The 19,297-nt window shown below is 42.8% G+C and overlaps 1 protein-coding gene across 1 annotated transcript in view; it reads right to left on the reverse strand.

Annotated features, from left to right (window-relative positions):
• RYR3 (ryanodine receptor 3) overlaps positions 1–19,297 on the reverse strand; it is a 1,295,770-nt gene that overhangs the window by 145,051 nt on the left and 1,131,422 nt on the right. The window contains 6 exon segments of the mRNA XM_063948019.1: positions 8,466–8,594; positions 11,424–11,512; positions 12,716–12,796; positions 17,437–17,454; positions 18,017–18,090; positions 18,387–18,463. Coding sequence (XP_063804089.1) covers positions 8,466–8,594; positions 11,424–11,512; positions 12,716–12,796; positions 17,437–17,454; positions 18,017–18,090; positions 18,387–18,463 — 468 coding nt within the window.

Raw genomic sequence — 19,297 nt, forward strand, 5'->3', positions numbered from 1 at the left:
ATCTGAGAGGTCACATGTGGACACTCTCCATATGGCCGCACCGATTGGTTTGATTGGTCAGAGCACACAATCAGTGCGGCCATAATCATTAAACGCATAAATTCAAAATCAATATTAATTATTATAATAATAATAATTACCTCAATATCCAAAGCAACAAGGCTAATTCCTTAAGAAGGGGGGCATCCAATTTTTTTGGGTCCCACTTCCAGCCCTGGGCTGACCATTCTATGGATGGCTGCCATTATGGGAGGGGTCGGGGACCCCACGCCGAGTGTCCCTTTGCTATAATGTTACCAGCCCTGGCTGATTCAGCCAATTGCCTGTAGTGAATAAAGGGGGATGGGGAATCCATATTTTCAGTAACAGACTAGGGGGTACATTTACTAAGCAGTGATAAGAGCGGAGAAGTGAGCCAGTGGAGAAGTTGCCCATGGCAACTAATCAGCACTGAAGTAACATCTATAATTTGCATACTATAAAATGATACAGAGCTGCTGATTGGTTGATGGGGAAATTTCTCCACTGGCTCACTTCCCCGTTCTTATCACTGCTTAGTAAATGTACCCATAGGTTTAAAAGCCCAGGGCTGATTATGAAATTACTGAGTCTCCACACTGTTTTTTGTTTTAATGATTTTTATATTTCTCAACATAATAGCCGGCACAGATCATATTGATCTGTGTAGTGTGTAGTGCTTTCTTTAAACTCGCCTACCAGAGGCAGGCAATTTTATTTGAGGTTTTCCATTCATATAACATATAAAAAAAAAAGATCAAGTTGATGTTCTGTTGTATTCTTAGTTAATCTGCGGGATTCAATCCCCCTGGTAATCCGATACAGTGCAGCCAGGACTGCAAACCCGCAGTTTAGTAAATGTACCAACTAGACTTGACGTGATGTTTCCAAGTTTTCACTTCTGCTAGCCTAAACTCACTTCTGTCTAATCAGTGAGGAAAATAGGCATGCACCTTGCAATGTGCTGGGCAGACCATTTAGGTATAGCTCGGCAATACTTGTTGCACTGCTCATCCAGTGTCATTCTCTAGATGAGGTACAGAAAAGAGAAAAACAGCACAGAATGCACAGAGAAAAAGAAAAGAAAGTTTATGTGACAGGCAGATAGCAGTGTTCTTATAGAGATAGAACGTGAGGCAGCTGCCCAAGGTAAAAACATTTTGAGACATACTGTAAGAAATCAGTTAAATGCTGATTTTATTGCCTCATTAGTCACAATTTCTATCTTGGAGTAAATTTTTTTTAATGGTCTTAAATTATTTTAGTGAAAATATGGGATTTGTCTCGTGTTGCCAAATACAGGTTTGCAGGTTACTCTGTGTAAGGGATTAGGTAGTGATATTTCCATTGCCTCCTGAGGCAGCTGAATTGTTAGGTTCCACTTCCTTCCACTTTCATATAATACAGGAGTTTAGTGTACATTTGCAGTTGAAAAGTAACTAGATATTTTGTTGTTGGCTAAATAAACCATTACTTTGTTGTTGGTTTTTTTACCATTATAAAAAATAAGATTTTACTCACCGGTAAATCTATTTCTCGTAGTCCGTAGTGGATGCTGGGAACTCCGTAAGGACCATGGGGAATAGACGGGCTCCGCAGGAGACTGGGCACTCTAAAAGAAAGATTAGGTACTATCTGGTGTGCACTGGCTCCTCCCTCTATGCCCCTCCTCCAGACCTCAGTTAGGATACTGTGCCCGGAAGAGCTGACACAATAAGGAAGGATTTTGAATCCCGGGTAAGACTCATACCAGCCACACCAATCACACCGTATAACTAGTGATACTATACCCAGTTAACAGTATGAAATATAACTGAGCCTCTCAACAGATGGCTCAACAATAACCCTTTAGTTAGGCAATAACTATATACAAGTATTGCAGACAATCCGCACTTGGGATGGGCGCCCAGCATCCACTACGGACTACGAGAAATAGATTTACCGGTGAGTAAAATCTTATTTTCTCTGACGTCCTAGTGGATGCTGGGAACTCCGTAAGGACCATGGGGATTATACCAAAGCTCCCAAACGGGCGGGAGAGTGCGGATGACTCTGCAGCACCGAATGAGAGAACTCAAGGTCCTCCTCAGCCAGGGTATCAAATTTGTAGAATTTAGCAAACGTGTTTGCCCCTGACCAAGTTGCAGCTCGGCAAAGTTGTAAAGCCGAGACCCCTCGGGCAGCCGCCCAAGATGAGCCCCCTTTCCTCGTGGAATGGGCTGTTACTGATTTAGGATGCGGCAATCCAGCCGCAGAATGCTCCAGCTGAATTGTGCTACAAATTCAGCGAGCAATAGTCTGCTTAGAAGCAGGAGGACCTATTTTGTTGGGTGCCTACAGGATAAAAAACGAGTCAGTTTTCCTGACTCCAGCCGTCCTGGAAATATAAATTTTTAAGGCCCTGACTACGTCCAGTAACTTGGAATCTTCCAAGTCCCTAGTAGCCGCAGGCACTACAATAGGTTGGTTCAAGTGAAAAGCTGATACCACCTTAGGGAGAAACTGGGGACGAGTCCTCAATTCTGCCCTATCCATATGGAAAATCAGATAAGGGCTTTTACATGACAAAGCCGCCAATTCTGACACACGCCTGGCCGAAGCCAAGGCCAATAACATGACCACTTTCCACGTGAGATATTTCAAATCCACAGTTTTAAGTGGCTCAAACCAATGTGATTTTAAGAAACTCAACACCACGTTGAGATCCCAAGGTGCCACAGAAGGCACAAAAAAGGGCTGAATATGTAGCACTCCCTTTACAAATGTCTGAACTCCAGGCAGTGAAGCCAGTTCTTTCTGGAAGAAAATCGACAGAGCCGAAATCTGGACCTTAATGGAACCCAATTTTAGGCCCATAGTCACTCCTGACTGTAGGAAGTGCAGAAAACGACCCAGCTGAAATTCCTCTGTTGGGGCCTTCCTGGCCTCACACCACGCAACATATTTTCGCCAAATACGGTGATAATGGTTTGCGGTTACTTCTTTCCTGGCTTTTATCAGCGTAGGAATGACTTCCTCCGGAATGCCCTTTTGCTTTAGGATCCGTAATTCAACCGCCATGCCGTCCAACGCAGCCGCGGTAAGTCTTGGAACAGACAGGGCCCCTGCTGTAGCAGATCCTGTCTGAGCGGTAGAGGCCATCGGTCCTCTGATATTATTTCTTGAAGTTCTGGGTACCAAGCTCTTCTTGGCCCATCCGGAACCACGAGTATCGTTCTTACTCCTCGTATTCTTATTATTCTCAGTACCTTTGGTATGAGAGGCAGAGGAGGGAATACATAAACCGACTGGTACACCCACGGTGTCACTAGAGCGTCCACAGCTATTGCCTGAGGGTCCCTTGACCTGGCGCAATATCTAGTTTTTTGTTTAGGCGGGACGCCATCATGTCCACCTGTGGCCTTTCCCAACGGTTTACCAACAGTTGGAAGACTTCTGGATGAAGTCCCCACTCTCCCGTGTGTCGGTCGTGTCTGCTGAGGAAGTCTGCTTCCCAGTTGTCCACTCCCGGAATGAACACTGCGGTCTCTGACTAGAGATGACAGCTCCTTGGCTTTCTCCTGCGGGAGAAACACTTTTTTTCTGTTCTGTGTCCAGAACCATCCCCAGGAACAGCAGGCGTGTGGTAGGAACCAGCTGTGACTTTGGAATGTATAGAATCCATCCGTGCTGTTGTAGCACTTCCCGAGATAGTGCTACTCCGACCAACAACTGCTCCATGGACCTCGCCTTTATAAGGAGATCGTCCAAGTACGGGATAATTAAAAACTCCCTTTTTTCGAAGGAGTATCATCATTTCTGCCATTACCTTGGTAAAGACCCTCGGTGCCGTGGACAGTCCAAACGGCAGTGTTTGGAATTGGTAATGGCAATCCTGTACCACAAATCTGAGGTACTCCTGGTGAGGGTGGTAAATGGGGACATGTAGGCAAGCATCCTTGATGTCCAGGGATACCATGTAATCCCCCTCCTCCAGGCTTGCAATAACCGCCCTGAGCGATTCCATCTTGAACTTGAATTTTTTTATGTATGTGTTCAAGGACTTCAAATTTAAAATGGGTCTCACCGAACCGTCCGGTTTCGGTACCACAAACAGTGTGGAATAGTAACCCCGTCCTTGTTGAAGTAGGGGCACCTTGACTATCACCTGCTGGGAATACAGCTTGTGAATTGCCTCTAGCACAGCCTCCCTGCCTGAGGGAGTTGTCGGCAAGGCAGATTTGAGGAAATGCCGGGGGGGAGACGCCTCGAATTCCAGCCTGTACCCCTGAGATACTACTTGAAGGATCCAGGGATCCACCTGTGAGCGAGCCCACTGATCGCTGAAATTTTTGCGGCGGCCCCCCACCGTACCTGGCTACGCCTGTGGAGCCCCCGCGTCATGCGGTGGACTCAGAGGAAGCGGGGGAAGAATTTTGATTCTGGGAACTGGCTGACTGGTGCAGCTTTTTCCCTCTTCCCTCGTCTCTGTGCAGAAAGGAAGCGCCTTTCCCGCTGACCCGCTTGCTTTTCTGAAGCCAAAAGGACTGTACCTGATAATACAGTGCTTTCTTAGGCTGTGAGGAAACCTGAAGTAAAAATTTTTCTTCCCAGCTGTTGCTGTGGATACGAGGTCCCAGAGACCATCCCCAAACAATTCCTCACCCTTATAAGGCTCTATGTGCCTTTTAAAGTCAGCATCACCTGTCCAGTGTCGGGTCTCTAATACCCTCCAGACAGAATGGCCATTGCATTAATTCTGGATGCCAGCCGGCAAAATATCCCTCTGTGCATCCCTCATATATAAGACGACGACTTATGTTCGCAAAATAGTATCCCTGTTTGACAGGGTTACAGACCACGCTGCAGCAGCACTATCTGCAGGTCTCAGTCTAGTACCTGAGTGTGTAAATACAGACTTCAGGATAGCCTCCTGCTTTTTATCAGCAGGTACCTTCAAAGTGGCCGTATCCTAAGACGGCAGTGCCACCTTTTTTGACAAACGTGTGAGCGCCTTATCCACCCTAGGGGATATCTCCCAGCGTAACTTATCCTCTGGCGGGAAAAGGTACGCCATCAGTAACTTTTTAGAAATTACCAGTTTCTTATCGGGGGAACCCACGCTTTTTCACACTTCATTCACTCATTTGATGGGGGAACAAAACACTGCCTGCTTTTTCTCCCCAAACATAAAACCCTTTTTTAGTGGTACTCGGGTTAATGTCAGAAATGTGTAACACATTTTTTATTGCCGGGATCATGTAACGGATGTTCCTAGTGGATTGTGTATATGTCTCAACCTCGTCGACACTGGAGTCAGACTCCGTGTCGACATCTGTGTCTGCCATCTGAGGGAGCGGGCGTTTTTGAGCCCCTGATGGCCTTTGAGACGCCTGGGCAGGCGTGGGCTGAGAAGCCGGCTGTCCCATAGCTGTTACGTCATCCAGCCTTTTATGTAAGGAGTTGACACTGTCGGTTAATACCTTCCACCTATCCATCCACTCTGGTGTCGGCCCCCAGGGGGCGACATCCCATTTATCGGCATCTGCTCCGCCTCCACATAAGCCTCCTCATCAAACATGTCGACACAGCCGTACCGACACACCGCACACACACAGGGAATGCTCTGACTGAGGACAGGACCCCACACAGCCCTTTGGGGAGACAGAGAGAGAGTATGCCAGCACACACCAGAGCGCTATATAATGTAGGGATAAACACTATCACTGAGTGAATTTTCCCCAATAGCTGCTTGTATAAACAATATTGCGCCTAAATTTAGTGCCCCCCCTCTCTTTTTAACCCTTTGAGCCTGAAAACTACAGGGGAGAGCCTGGGGAGCTGTCTTCCAGCTACACTGTGAAGAGAAAATGGCGCCAGTGTGCCGAGGGAGATAGCTCCGCCCCTTTTTCGCGGACTTTTCTCCCGCTTTTTTATGGATTCTGGCAGGGGTAATTATCACATATATAGCCTCTGGGGCTATATATTGTGATTATTTTGCCAGCCAAGGTGTTTTTATTGCTGCTCAGGGCGCCCCCCCCCAGCGCCCTGCACCCTCAGTGACCGGAGTGTGAAGTGTGTATGAGGAGCAATGGCGCACAGCTGCAGTGCTGTGCGCTACCTTGGTGAAGACTGAAGTCTTCTGCCGCCGATTTTCCGGAGCATCTTCATGCTTCTGGCTCTGTAAGGGGGACGGCGGCGCGGCTCCGGGAACGAACACCAAGGACGGGTCCTGCGGTCGATCCCTCTGGAGCTAATGGTGTCCAGTAGCCTAAGAAGCCCAAGCTAGCTGCAAGCAGGTAGGTTCGCTTCTTCTCCCCTTAGTCCCTCGTTGCAGTGAGCCTGTTGCCAGCAGGTCTCACTGTAAAATAAAAAACCTAACATATACTTTCTTTTTTAGGAGCTCAGGAGAGCCCCTAGTGTGCATCCAGCTCGGCCGGGCACAGAAATCTAACTGAGGTCTGGAGGAGGGGCATAGAGGGAGGAGCCAGTGCACACCAGATAGTACCTAATCTTTCTTTTAGAGTGCCCAGTCTCCTGCGAAGCCCGTCTATTCCCCATGGTCCTTACGGAGTTCCCAGCATCCACTAGGACGTCAGTGAAATATCCTTACTGAAGTTTGTTAAAACTAAGCTCAGTAAAACCATGATATCATGAAAATGCATTAACAGCTTATATAAAATAGTATCTTTTGAATTACATTAAATGAAAAGAAAAACTTCCTTGGACAGATTTGCCGTAATATACACTGATTTTTCCTGTCTGGCTTATCAGCAAAAAGTGAAACTCAGCATTGCATAAAAGCTTTGGTGGCTGTGTAGAAAGATTTAGCAGCTGTGATGTGCAATGAGCAGTCGTTAACTTTCAGCACAGCATAAACAAACGTATTGCTGGTCCTGTGCAGATTGTAAGCATCAAGAAAAGATCTGTTTGACAATTCCATGAAAGCAACTTTCTGGCAGTCAAAACTATACTATGTCTATTGTGTGTGCCAGGCCTACTGGCTGCAGATAAAAAGCAGAGCAGATGTCTTCACCCACAAGGACGGTTGCTGGGGAAAAAACTACCATTCATAGATTTCTTAATATTTGTTGTAGCTTTACAGTGGAGGGAGGAGGATTCAATATTCATAATTGCTTTGTGCTCTCTAAAGCATAATTACAAAATTATTTAGAAGAATAGAAGTCAGTACATGAACTATCTAGCAAGTTACACAACAACAACAACTGACACAGTATAAAGAAGTGGTTATGTATAAATGAAGAATAATGATTTTTAGTGTAAGTGGAATAGACATGATATTCAAACAAATTTCTGCATATGTTTTTTTTTTCTACCACATTACAACAGTTTTTTCAAACCTCCCAACTTTTTAGATTGCGGAGTCGGGACGCTCACACGGTGTGGCCACTACTGAGTGGGCGTGGTCTTGTGGCACGGGCCCATTTTTCAGCATTTTGGGGGCATGCCCAGTGCTCCCCGAGCAGCTGAACCTGCTCACTGCTCACTTCCCAGCGCTGAATAGATGCCGTGCGGGTGCACACAGAATCTATTCAGAGATCACTCACTGGTATGCAGAGCAGTGGGTGGATCAAAGGCTCCCCCAACTGCCGCCCCCGTGACACTCTCTAAAACACCACAGACTACTCTCCGCCAAAAAAAAAAAAAAACACACTCACAAAAGCATAGTATATTCCCAAGCAACTGAGAGAGCACCCATTATCCACCAGTGGTGCATCTGCAATTAGACAGTGACAAGCAGTTTGCTAATAATGACAACTGTCATCATTAGTGCACTTGCTCTTGCCCCTGGGTAAATGCAAATAGCACAGCGTTCTCAGCTGGTTGGCAGTCTTTTATGATTTTTCCCTTGCTGTATTTGGCTTACATTCCATCCCACAAGCTATCACTATACTATATGATAATCTAAATTCCCCTTCTAAACCTGTCAATCCTCACATGGATTAAAATGGGAACAGGAGATAGGGGTATGCCAGGACTTGTAGTCATGGGGGGCTGGTATGCATTACTTGGTGATGTCTTCTGTTTTTCAGTATTCAATATATGCCACTCACTCCTAGGAAGCACCACCAATATAAAATACATAGTATTTACTGGCGGGCAGGATGCAGACTGTCCATATCCAGACAGCAGCATCCCGTCCTCCAGAATGCCTGCAGCAGGGCGAGCACAAAGAGTTCCTACTAAACCAGGGGTTCCCAACCACAGTCCTCTTGGCACACTAACAGTACAGGTTTTAGTGATATCCATATTTAAGCGCAGGTGACTTAATTAGTACCTGAGTTATACTGATTTAACCATCTGTGATGAAACATGGATAACACTAAAACCTGCACTGTTAGTCTGTCTTAAGGACCGCGGTTGGGAAAAACACTTTAATAAACATACGAGGTTAAAGCAAGTGAACAGCATACAATTTGTAAAACAGAGCTACTGTATAGTCTTACCTGAATGTATTCTGTGAGTGAATTGAATATTTGTTTGGTTACAGCCAAAGACTTAGAAAAATTATGCTGTCCGGATTCATCAATCACTTCCTTCCCCGAGTAGTACCAGTAGAAGTCGCTGATTGATTCCTAAGGAGGAAGCAAATTGACTATAGTTGGACATGAAAAGTGAAAAGACCTACAGTATGGTGTGATGGTGATTGTACAGCTTGACAGTATCACTGTAACTCTAGAAAATCCATTATTATGGAAACATTTTACCATGGTGACTTAACATATAAATAGAACCATAGTTCCAGCTGGCTCTCAAAACAACAAATTTCATGAAGTTGTATAGTAGGAAAAACACATTTAGGAGCTTTTATGTGTTATGTAGCATCTGGACACAACATCTGACACTAAATATCTCCATCTGTAGTGAATTGGTGAAAGTGCTGCTATGACTAAGAAGTGATCATAACACATGTCAGGCTGTTTCTTATTGGCTAGCTGCACTAAGCTGTCTCTGTAGGCTGTCACTGTGACAGCAATAGCCACCGGAAATCAGGCTGATTCTTATAGGCTTTCACATGTGACAGTCTCCATTCCACCAGTGCCGCAGCCAGAGAGCCGGGATAAGTGGGTGGGGGCACGGGTGCAGGACCGGCTAGGGGGCGCAGTGCAGCCGAAGCCAGGCCCCTGGTCTGATCAAGACTGGTGGGTATGGCATCAACCGCAACAGCCCACTGTGCTGCCCACACAGTGGTCTGGAGTCTGAACTGACACTGCTGCTGGTCTGCCACGGCTGAGGGCAGGGGGGAGGGACTGAGAACTCCTCTCTGATAGGTCAGGTCAGTTTTTATGTGGGGACTGGGGCAATTTAAGGATTTTTTTTTTTTCCTGTGGGCCATTGCACGTGTGTGTTTTGGGATTTTTTTCCTGTGGGGGACAATGTGTTTATTACTGTGGAAGCCAATGTGTGATTTCGGCGAGACCCTGTGCAGTGGGCCTAGCCCCCTTTTTGAAATACCATGCCCCCTTTCCAGGAGGCGTGTGCAAATGTTCCAACTTTGTATGTCACAAAAGATTTTCAGCTTTCAGAGTAGATCAAAAGTCTTTCCATCCCTGGCATATGTGGTTGGCATTTAAAGGGTACAGTATGTGAGGGTAAATCAGACTGCAGTCTTGGGGGTGAAAAGGATTTTCTAAAATAACTCCTGAGGGAATATGCAAATAAACTATCCTTGCTTCTAAAACCCTAATAAATAAATCACACATCAACTCTGGATAACCATTTTACTCACATTATATCATGAGAATATTTTCCCTTGCAGAAGCATAAACAAATTGATTTCTTCCCCTTCCGGATCAGCATTGTCGAAAACGGGCCAAAAACCGGTCGGAAATGGAAGCAAATTCGACAAAATACGTGGTTCCACGGCTAATCTGCCTATCCACGTGTTTCATGACAAGTCAGAATTGCCGACGAGTCGGAAAAACGGCAACTCAGTTGAATAGGTTGAATCCTGATTCAGCATAAAAAAGTTGTAAATTGCCGTCTTTCCGACTTGACGGCAATTCCGACTAGAATTGAATAGATCCCTAAGCTGTATTTTGAGCAAAAATGGCGGAATTCGGCAAAATAAGCAGTTAACCAATAACACCCTCCTCACCAATTTAATGTTGATCAATAATATTAATTAGCCCCAAACCAGCATTTACCTGAATTAAATCACACATGCCCTGGGCAAATGGCTGGATGTAGCCACCTCTAGAACTCTTAATAGGATGAAGGACACATGAGGAGGATAGTTTCATTCATAAATCGCACACTGTATACCATATAGGAAAGCTTACAAAGCTGGGTGTTATTGGGTGTTAGAAATGTAAATGATTCTGTGTGTCGATTAACAGCTGTTTTCACACTATGGGGCAGATGTATTAAGCCTGGAGACGTGATAAAGCAGTGGTAAGTTGAAGGTAATAACGCACCAGCCAGTCATTACGGGTTTGAAAAATGGCAGTTAGGAGCTGATTGGCTGATGTGTTATCACCAGGGTCGGACTGGCCCACAGGGGTACAGGGGAAACCACTGGTGGGCCCTACTGCCTAAGGGCCCACTCCTTCCTCTAGGGATTAGGTTCCAGACTGTGCACTTGTATTATACATGGTAGATATGTTGTATTCCACTGCCCAAGACTATTGGGCATTTAAACTCTGTGGAGGCTGGCCACACCCCCTTTGTAGGCTGGTCACACCCCTAAGTATGGGCCCATATCACTGCATTCCCCCGGTGGGCCCTTGACACCCCAGTCCGACACTGGTTATCACCTTCAAATTATCACTACTTTAATCACTTCTCCAGGCTTAATACATCTGCCCCTATAGTCTGTGTTCTCAACATTCCCTCATATATAAAATCCTCCTCAATGTGTCCTTTCTGGGAAATCCTCCCACACCCTACATTTCTGAGCTGCACTTTCAACAAACACCACATGCATTTCCACAGTTAGCTGAAAATAATATAGCATTTGTGATGCTAAACAGTAGCAGATGTAAAATATCCACATACATTATACAGGGAATCAAATTCCCATTGTGAGATCTGAGGCCAAACCACAATAAACCTGTTGATTAAACATACTGGCAAAGAGCAGCTTTAGCAGAGATGTCTCTTGTTGCTCATACTCATATTTCATGTTGATTGCTTTTTTTTGTTCTTTTGCTGGCAGTGAAATGTTGTATTTTTTCCTCCATTTAGTTTTAATGTTCTTGAAATCACTATATGGTGAATATTGTCTGATGTGTTGGATCATATGTCACGTGTGTACGTAGATAACATCTGCAGCTACTGTATCCAAGGTATAGAGTACCACTGTGTGTGTGTGCTACAAGATGGACGCAATATTTAAGTAGAACAACGGCAAGTGAAAATAGTCTAACATTGTATTAAAAAAAAAAACCTGTGCTTCTGGTTACCTGGAGACGGAGAAGATAATCCACTGTGCTAATGATAATATTTACAGTGGTTGTATTACCCATCTGGGTTCTGAGGAAGTTTTGGAAGTCTGAAAAAAACATATGCAGGAAATAAAGTTTAGCTTACCAATTTATTTTATATCTTTCATATCAAATTCAATTCAAAGCAAATAAGTAAATGAGTACATAGTGCACAAAGAAATTACTTCAATCTAAATATTGTTTCATGACAAATGCTGCATTTTCAGGCATCAGAAGAATATTTGTATGTGTGTCCTCTACAACACACATTGGGTGTAATAGGAAATGCATGCAGTCACATGACCAACTGCGGCATCTTGATTTTTAGAATGTCAACAAGGGACGGGGTCATTAATTTACCCTTCCCCTGCCCCCTAACCCGACTGGGGTGCCGGCTAGGGCTAAGATAGTGGGAGGTGATGGCTACGGCTAAACTCCCTGTAGTGCCGGTATCCGTTCAGATGGTCGACCATGTTATGGTCGACAGTCATTAGGTCGACCACTATTGGTCGACATTGACATGGTCGACATGGACACATGGTCGACACATGGAAATGGTCGACACATGAAAGGTCGACACATGAAAAGGTCGACATGAGTTTTTTAACTTTTTTTTCTTTTGGGGAACTTTTCCATACTTTACGATCCATGTGGACTACGATTGGAACGGTAATCTGTGCCGAGCGAAGCGGTAGCGGAGCAAAGGCACCATGCCCGAAGCATGGCGAGCGAACGCAGTGCACTAATTGGGGTTCCCAGTCACTTTACGCAAAAAACGACACCAAAAAAAGTAAAAAAAAAACGCATGTCGACCTTTTCATGTGTCGACCTTTCATGTGTCGACCATTTTCATGTGTCGACCATGTGTCCATGTCGACCAATAGTGGTCGACCTAATGACTGTCGATCATAACATGGTCGACCATTCATACCGGAACCGTAGTGCCTAACCCTGACAACTTTCCCCCTCACCCCCCGGCCCTAGCCCCAACTCTCACCGCAATACTTACCTTTGGGATGCCAGCAATCAGGGTTCTGGCACTGGGATTCTGAGTGGTTTTGGGATTCTGGCGTCGGTCACCTGACCGCATACCCACACATTATGGGTTGCCTATACAGAGTACCATTACTGGGAGGGCCAGAGAAAGTAGATATAAAATGCGGCACTTTGTCTGCCTATGATCAGTTTGACAAAATAGTTCTGATTGCTGTAGATATTCCAGTTAATTCTACTCATAAACAAAAAGTAGGTTGTGCCAATAAATAGCTTACCATTGTTGTGTCCTTCACACAGAAGTTGCAGGAACCTAAATAGGTCTCTCGTGAATTCATCATTCTGTAATACCTTCTCGCCTTGGAAAGACAATTAGTATGAAGATATTTTAAGAAAGTATAAGACACCATTGGACATTATATAATGAAAAATTACACTATTAGTTGAATGGGTACTGGTTGCAAACAGGAATATCTAGACAGCGTGGCCAACACAAATCGAAAGGAGATGTTATAGGTGCATTCATTTCATGCTTCTGAATCAAATTAAAACAGGAGAGTTTAATTGTTCTGTCTCCTGTTTATTCAGCCTAAACACATACAATTATACAATTTAGAGTGCACCCCTTAGATGTCTCCAGCTTAAGGAGTATACCCTAAAAGAGAAGTCTCAAGCCTGATGTGCATGCTTTTCATCAGATGTCTCAAGCTTTAAGAGTGTGTCCTTTGTCCCAAGCTTGTGCTCTCCTTCAGATGCTCCCTAAGCTTTTAGCACCTAAGAAAAGGAACATGCTAGTCTGAAATATTTTGGGGCTAGCGTATGCCCCATTGTAAAATGTCTCATGCATTTAGAGTATGCTGAATTATCAGATCACTCAAGCTTGATGATGTCTGAAGTGTGAATAGTGGACCCTATGTGAGATGGCTCAAGCTTGAAGAGTGCTTCATCCCTCATATGGTTAAAGCTTTAAATGCCCATTTATCAACAAGTTTAAGTTATTTAAAAAAACTCATTGTGTATGATACATGGTGCTCCAGACAATCAGCTCACAAATGTAATTTTTCATACACATTTTTCAAGCACCATTTATCATATGCAATGTGTTTTAAATAGCTAAAAATCATTGATAAACGGGGCCCCAAGTGCCTAATACCTGTAGACCTGAAACATTTGAACTAGAGGGTCTCCTTTGCCAAATCAAGCATGGACAGCATTAAATTCATCAGATTACACCTTTATCAGATACCTAAAGCTTAAAAGTGTACCTTTGTTGGACAAATGAAACTTGAAAACAAGCTCTTAAAGGCCAGAAGCCCTATGGCGTCTTGGTGACCATTAATGCCTACTGACAATTTGCCCACACCAACCACATTAGGTTACTAACAGTATAAGAATATTTAAATTCCCATTCCATCACTGTGCCTTTGTTAGATGTCTGAAGTTACATGGTCTTAGAATTTTTGCATTAAACAACATAGAATATGATCAAATCTTTATCTAAAAATAAAGGACTCAATAAATCAATAAGTACAAAGAAGAATATATTTTTTTCAATCATTTATTTATCAAAATGATACGGCATTAAATATCTTTGATGGAAAAAGTATGTGGATCTCCAAGATAGTCGAGTTAAGGGGATAATTAGAGACAGGAGTGTCAGTAAATAGTATGACACTTAGAAATCAGTTTTGGGTGGCCCTGATCTACTAATAAAATAGAAACTAGAGACTTCACCACACAGTTTTTTTAAGTTCTGACCAAAGATGATTTCTAGAAACCTTAAACAAATGATGCTGATGCTCATAAGGCAGGTAAAATGTTACAAAACATTTCATATAATCTCTGACCTTCATCAATCTACTGTTACACAGATAGGGCAAAATTAAATTGTTTGTCCACTGGCAGTCACTAGATTGCGCACAAACAGAGCTATTCAATTGTAGCTCTGTTCGGGCGCCCAAATGGCACTGTTCGCGATTGCCCAGCACTTTGTTCAGGTTTATCTGCTTTACGCAGCTAAACCCGACCTTTATGGCAATGAACAGCGAAAAAACAAACAATTTAATTGCGCCCATGATCTCCCATCACTTTAGATGGGAGTTCGAGGGCCCAAAACAATTTAATATAGAACATGATGTAGTAAATTCAACATTATTACTTTCTACAGAGGTAGTGGTTCAACAAAAAAAATCACTCAAAGAGCAGGACATACAGTATGACATTTTGGGGATCACAAATAACCCCTGTGTAATGTCAAAGGATCTACAGGCCTCTATGCACTGGCCAACGTCATGAGTCCAGCATCACGCTAACAATGAACAAGAATATAGCTGGGAGGTTAGCAAGGACGAAACTACACTGCTGTCTGTTTAATGTTTACCAATAACCACCTGGATAAGCCAAAAGACAAGTGAATGAATATTCTGTAAATTGTTGAAAACTTTTTGGCCTAAATGCTGAATGTTATGCTAAGAGAAAACCAATCATGGCATTCCAACACAAGAACCTCATCCCAACTGTGAAGCACAGTGTCAGCGGCAGTGTTATGGCTAGCATCTGTTTTTCTGCCTTGGGATCAGAACCACTTTCCATCATTGATGGAACTATGAATTCTGGAATCTACCATAAAATTGCTACAGCTGATTATCAGGGTATCTATCTGTGACCTGAAGCTTAAACGAAGGTGGGTTTTGCATCCAGACAACAACCCCAAACACGCAAGGAAATCTACAGAAAAATTGTTGTGGCAGAAGAAGTTTCACATTTTAGAAACCTAGGCCTTAACCAATGAAACTATTGTGCCAGGATCTGAAGTTAGGTGTGTAATAAAGAAAAGTCCACCAATATCCATGAGTTCTGTAAGGAGTAATTGTAAAAAAAAATGCCTCCATGCCAATGTGCTGAACTAATAAACAACTTTATAAATGTTTTACTGAAGCCATTGCTGGTCTAGGAGTTACTGAATCATAGAGGTTCACATACTTTTTCAGATACATCAATTTAATTTTGCATAATATTGATCCATAAATGAATGAGAAACATACACTTTTGTGTGTTATCTTATCTACTGGTTTTACTTTATCTTTTATGATTTAGAAATTCAGAAAATTCAAAAGAATTCACAAACGTCCGAGCACCACTTTATGAAGAGCGTGGCCTTCATCAGATTTCTCAAGATTATTATACGTCAGATGGCACCAGTTTGTAGTTAACCAAGGATATGCTCCTGAAACAGTGTGCTTTTATTTGTAATTCTGTTTAATACATATGGAATAGTAACTTCAATAAGCATTTGATGTAGCCAGCTCTTTTCTTCAACTGTTGCAAAGATCGCCCTATTAGAGCTTGCACTACAGAATTTTGTATGCCAGTCTTATGGTGTTTAACATATATAGTTGCTGGAGTCTTTAAACAGCCCAAGGGCTTAATTCAGATTTGATCGCAACAGCAAATTTGTTAGCTAATGCACAAAACCATGTGCACTGCAGGGGGGCAGATATAACATGTGCAGAGAGAATTAGATTTGGGTGGTGGGTTACTTTGTTTCTGTGCAGGGTGAATACTAGCTAATTTATTTTTACACTGCAATTTAGATTTCAGTTTGAACACACCCCACCCAAATCTAACTCTCTCTGCACATGTTATATCTGCCCCCCCCCCTGCAGTGAACATGGGGGGTCATTCCGAGTTGTTCGCTCGCAAGCTGCTTTTAGCAGCTTTGCACACGCTAAGCCGCCGCCTACTGGGAGTGAATCTTAGCTTCTTAAAATTGCGAACGAAAGATTCGCAATATTGCGATAAGACATCTCTGTGCAGTTTCTGAGTAACTCGAGACTTACTCGGCATCTGCGATCAGTTCAGTGCTTGTCGTTCCTGGTTTGACGTCACAAACACACCCAGCGTTCGCCCAGACACTCCTCCGTTTCTCCAGCCACTCCCGCGTTTTTCCCAGAAACGGTAGCGTTTTTTCACACACTCCCATAAAACGTCCAGTTTCCGCCCAGAAACACCCACTTCCTGTCAATCACATTACGATCACCAGAACGAAGAAAAAACCGTGAGTAAAATTCCTAACTGCATAGCAAATTTACTTGGCGCAGTCGCAATGCGGACATTGCGCATGCGCACTAAGCGGAAAATCGCTGCGATGCGAAGAAATTTACAGAGCGAACAACTCGGAATGACCCCCATGGTTTTGCCCATTAGCTAACAAATTTGTTACTGTGATCAGATCGGAATTAGGCCACATGATAGGACCGTGGTCGACGGACTGATGTTTAATGACCATAAGTATAACTTTTCCTGATGATATTCAATGACATAAAAAGCATATGCCTATGATTATTGCCTTTGTAGATATTAAGCATTATTGGATATAAGCCATTTTCCTCCAGACCTTAAAGTGACCATTTGATTAATAATGTTAAAAATAAATTAATTACATTTTTTTTTAACACTAATGGAGTGCCTTTAATTATTATTTTTTTCTACATTTTCTGGACCATAAGGAACAGACTGTAAGGAGCACCACATATTTGGGAGAGAGCAATTGTTAAAAAAAACCTCTCTCTCTTTCTTTCTTTCTCTCTCTCTCTCTCTCTCTATATATATATATATATATTTACACATATTCTATAGCAACAATGTACAATGTTACACTACAGTTATAATGAAATTATTTCTCACTGCATGCACTATAGAAGGTGGACGTTTATATACTTTTTGTATTCGTCTTTATCTATTGTACATTTACTGTATGTATTGAGTAGTAATAAATACACATAGAAACATAAAATTAATGAGAGAAATGAAGTAGCAAAAGGTAAGAGCTGGATAATTAGAGATGAGCAGATAATTAATGTCTACAAGCGTGCACTGATAAGATGAAAGTTGGTCTGCTAGTTTATCACTGTGTGAGCATGCAGCCCTCAGCATGACAAATGCCTAGAATAAAATGTAATTAGGAAGGCATTTATCTTAAAGCAGAAGCATCACCTACCTCGCTCCCGGACAATGACTGCATAAAGGAAGGATGGAAGAAAAGGGACAGTAAGTTGCTGGTGAATAATAATGTCAGTCGTACAGTCAGTACAGATGAGCGACAAATAACAAAATGGACCGTAATGTATTCTTCACCTGGTCAGTGATGTGAATGCACAATCTAGCTGTGACAAAACACACATAAAATGGATGGGTAGACTAGTTCTGGATCACTGCCTCCAGTGATGGACTGGATGGCTTTTGAGCTGAAGTATTTCACAGATGTAAAGTCAACTTTCACTGATTGAAACATTAGATCAATTCACTTAGGACTAAGCTCTTGGGGCACTCTACACCTTATCTGGCTTTATACAACATTCTGCAACATTTTTAAAAGATCAGAGCTGGGATGTACGGAATCCAAATTGTATGAGATCCTTTCCATGAAAGACTGTACTAAATATGAACCATAATGTGCATAGTAAAATCTCAGAGAAATCAGAATTCAAATACTGGTGGCCAAATCTTAAGAACTTGACCGTGCTCAAATTTTGCTGAAGTTTTTTATTTTAAAAGGGAAAGAGTTTACTCATACTTACGTGTTCCTTCTTCTGTGACCATTCCAAGCCCTTCCGCTTTGTTTTGTCTTTCAAATGCATTCAAGTCCAGAACACTGTAGAAAGAATCAGAATGAGAATCAGCCTGAAATCAACCTATATCTCTCACAGCGCTTTGTACTGTTAGTCAAGACTAATGTGCAGGGCTTGTGCTTGGTGCACCATGTGGGGTAAGAGCGTGGGCATTTCAGTCCATTACTCAGCCTTGTAATGTCAGCCACAGTGACAAGCTTCGTATTGCATTGTATCGTATGCTTAGTGATTGACAATAATAGCACTACTTTATTCCAAGGCCAAAGTAAAGTACAGTATATATCTCCATGGAGAAATGATAGAAGAAAAACGTACTTACCTGCATGACATCATCAGGCCAGACAAACTCTGGAAAAAGCCTGCATCTTTTTTCTCTTTTAGGTAGTCTAACATTTTCTGTAAATACAATAAAACAGGATTTTGCATCTGTTGAACTTGCTTACTGCAATTAAGTTTACTGTACAATGGAAGCATTAATTGCGATTCTTATTTTGAGTTAAAAAGTTTGCTTTAATCAGTAAACCAGCTAAAAGGAATTTAGAACAGCCATCTTGCTTACAATGTGAATATGAACATCTTAAATCTAGGTTACATACGATACGTATATCAGTGACGTGTGGTCAGGGTAGGGAAGGTAGGCCGAGCCTCCCCTGTCATACTCCAGTACACTCCAGAGTACTGAGAATAAAAATTACTAAAATAATACAAAGAAGATATTTACAACTTATATATCATATTTGTATTATTCTATTCATCTTTATAGTCAAAACTCACCACCAAATCATATATTTGTGTGTGTAAATCTGGCTCTGAGACTAACCAGTGCCTCACCAGCTACTCACCTCACTGCTGTATATAGCTAATTGATTATATATTGCTAGGACTGTCCTATTTCAGTAACTGGATCTCAGAGCTAGAAAATTAGCAGAAGCATTGAAAGTTTGAGTTTGGCCATGTTGTCTCCTCTTTGCTCACATGCTGTATGTGAAGTGCACTAACCACTGAGCTACTGTTCTAATGGAGAGTCATTCAGACCTTATCGCTCGCTAGAGTTTTTTGCAGCACTGCGATAAGGTCAAAACTGCACATACGTGTGCACCGCAATGCGCAGGCACGTCGCATGGGAACAAAGTGGATCGTTGCTGTGCGATGGGTTTTACAAAGAATCCATTTGCACAGCCGATCGCAAGGAGATTGACAGGCAGAAGTCGTTTGTGGGTGTCAACTGAC

The sequence above is a fragment of the Pseudophryne corroboree genome, chromosome 12 (genome assembly GCF_028390025.1).
Source record: "Pseudophryne corroboree isolate aPseCor3 chromosome 12, aPseCor3.hap2, whole genome shotgun sequence".
Classification (NCBI taxonomy): domain Eukaryota; kingdom Metazoa; phylum Chordata; class Amphibia; order Anura; family Myobatrachidae; genus Pseudophryne; species Pseudophryne corroboree.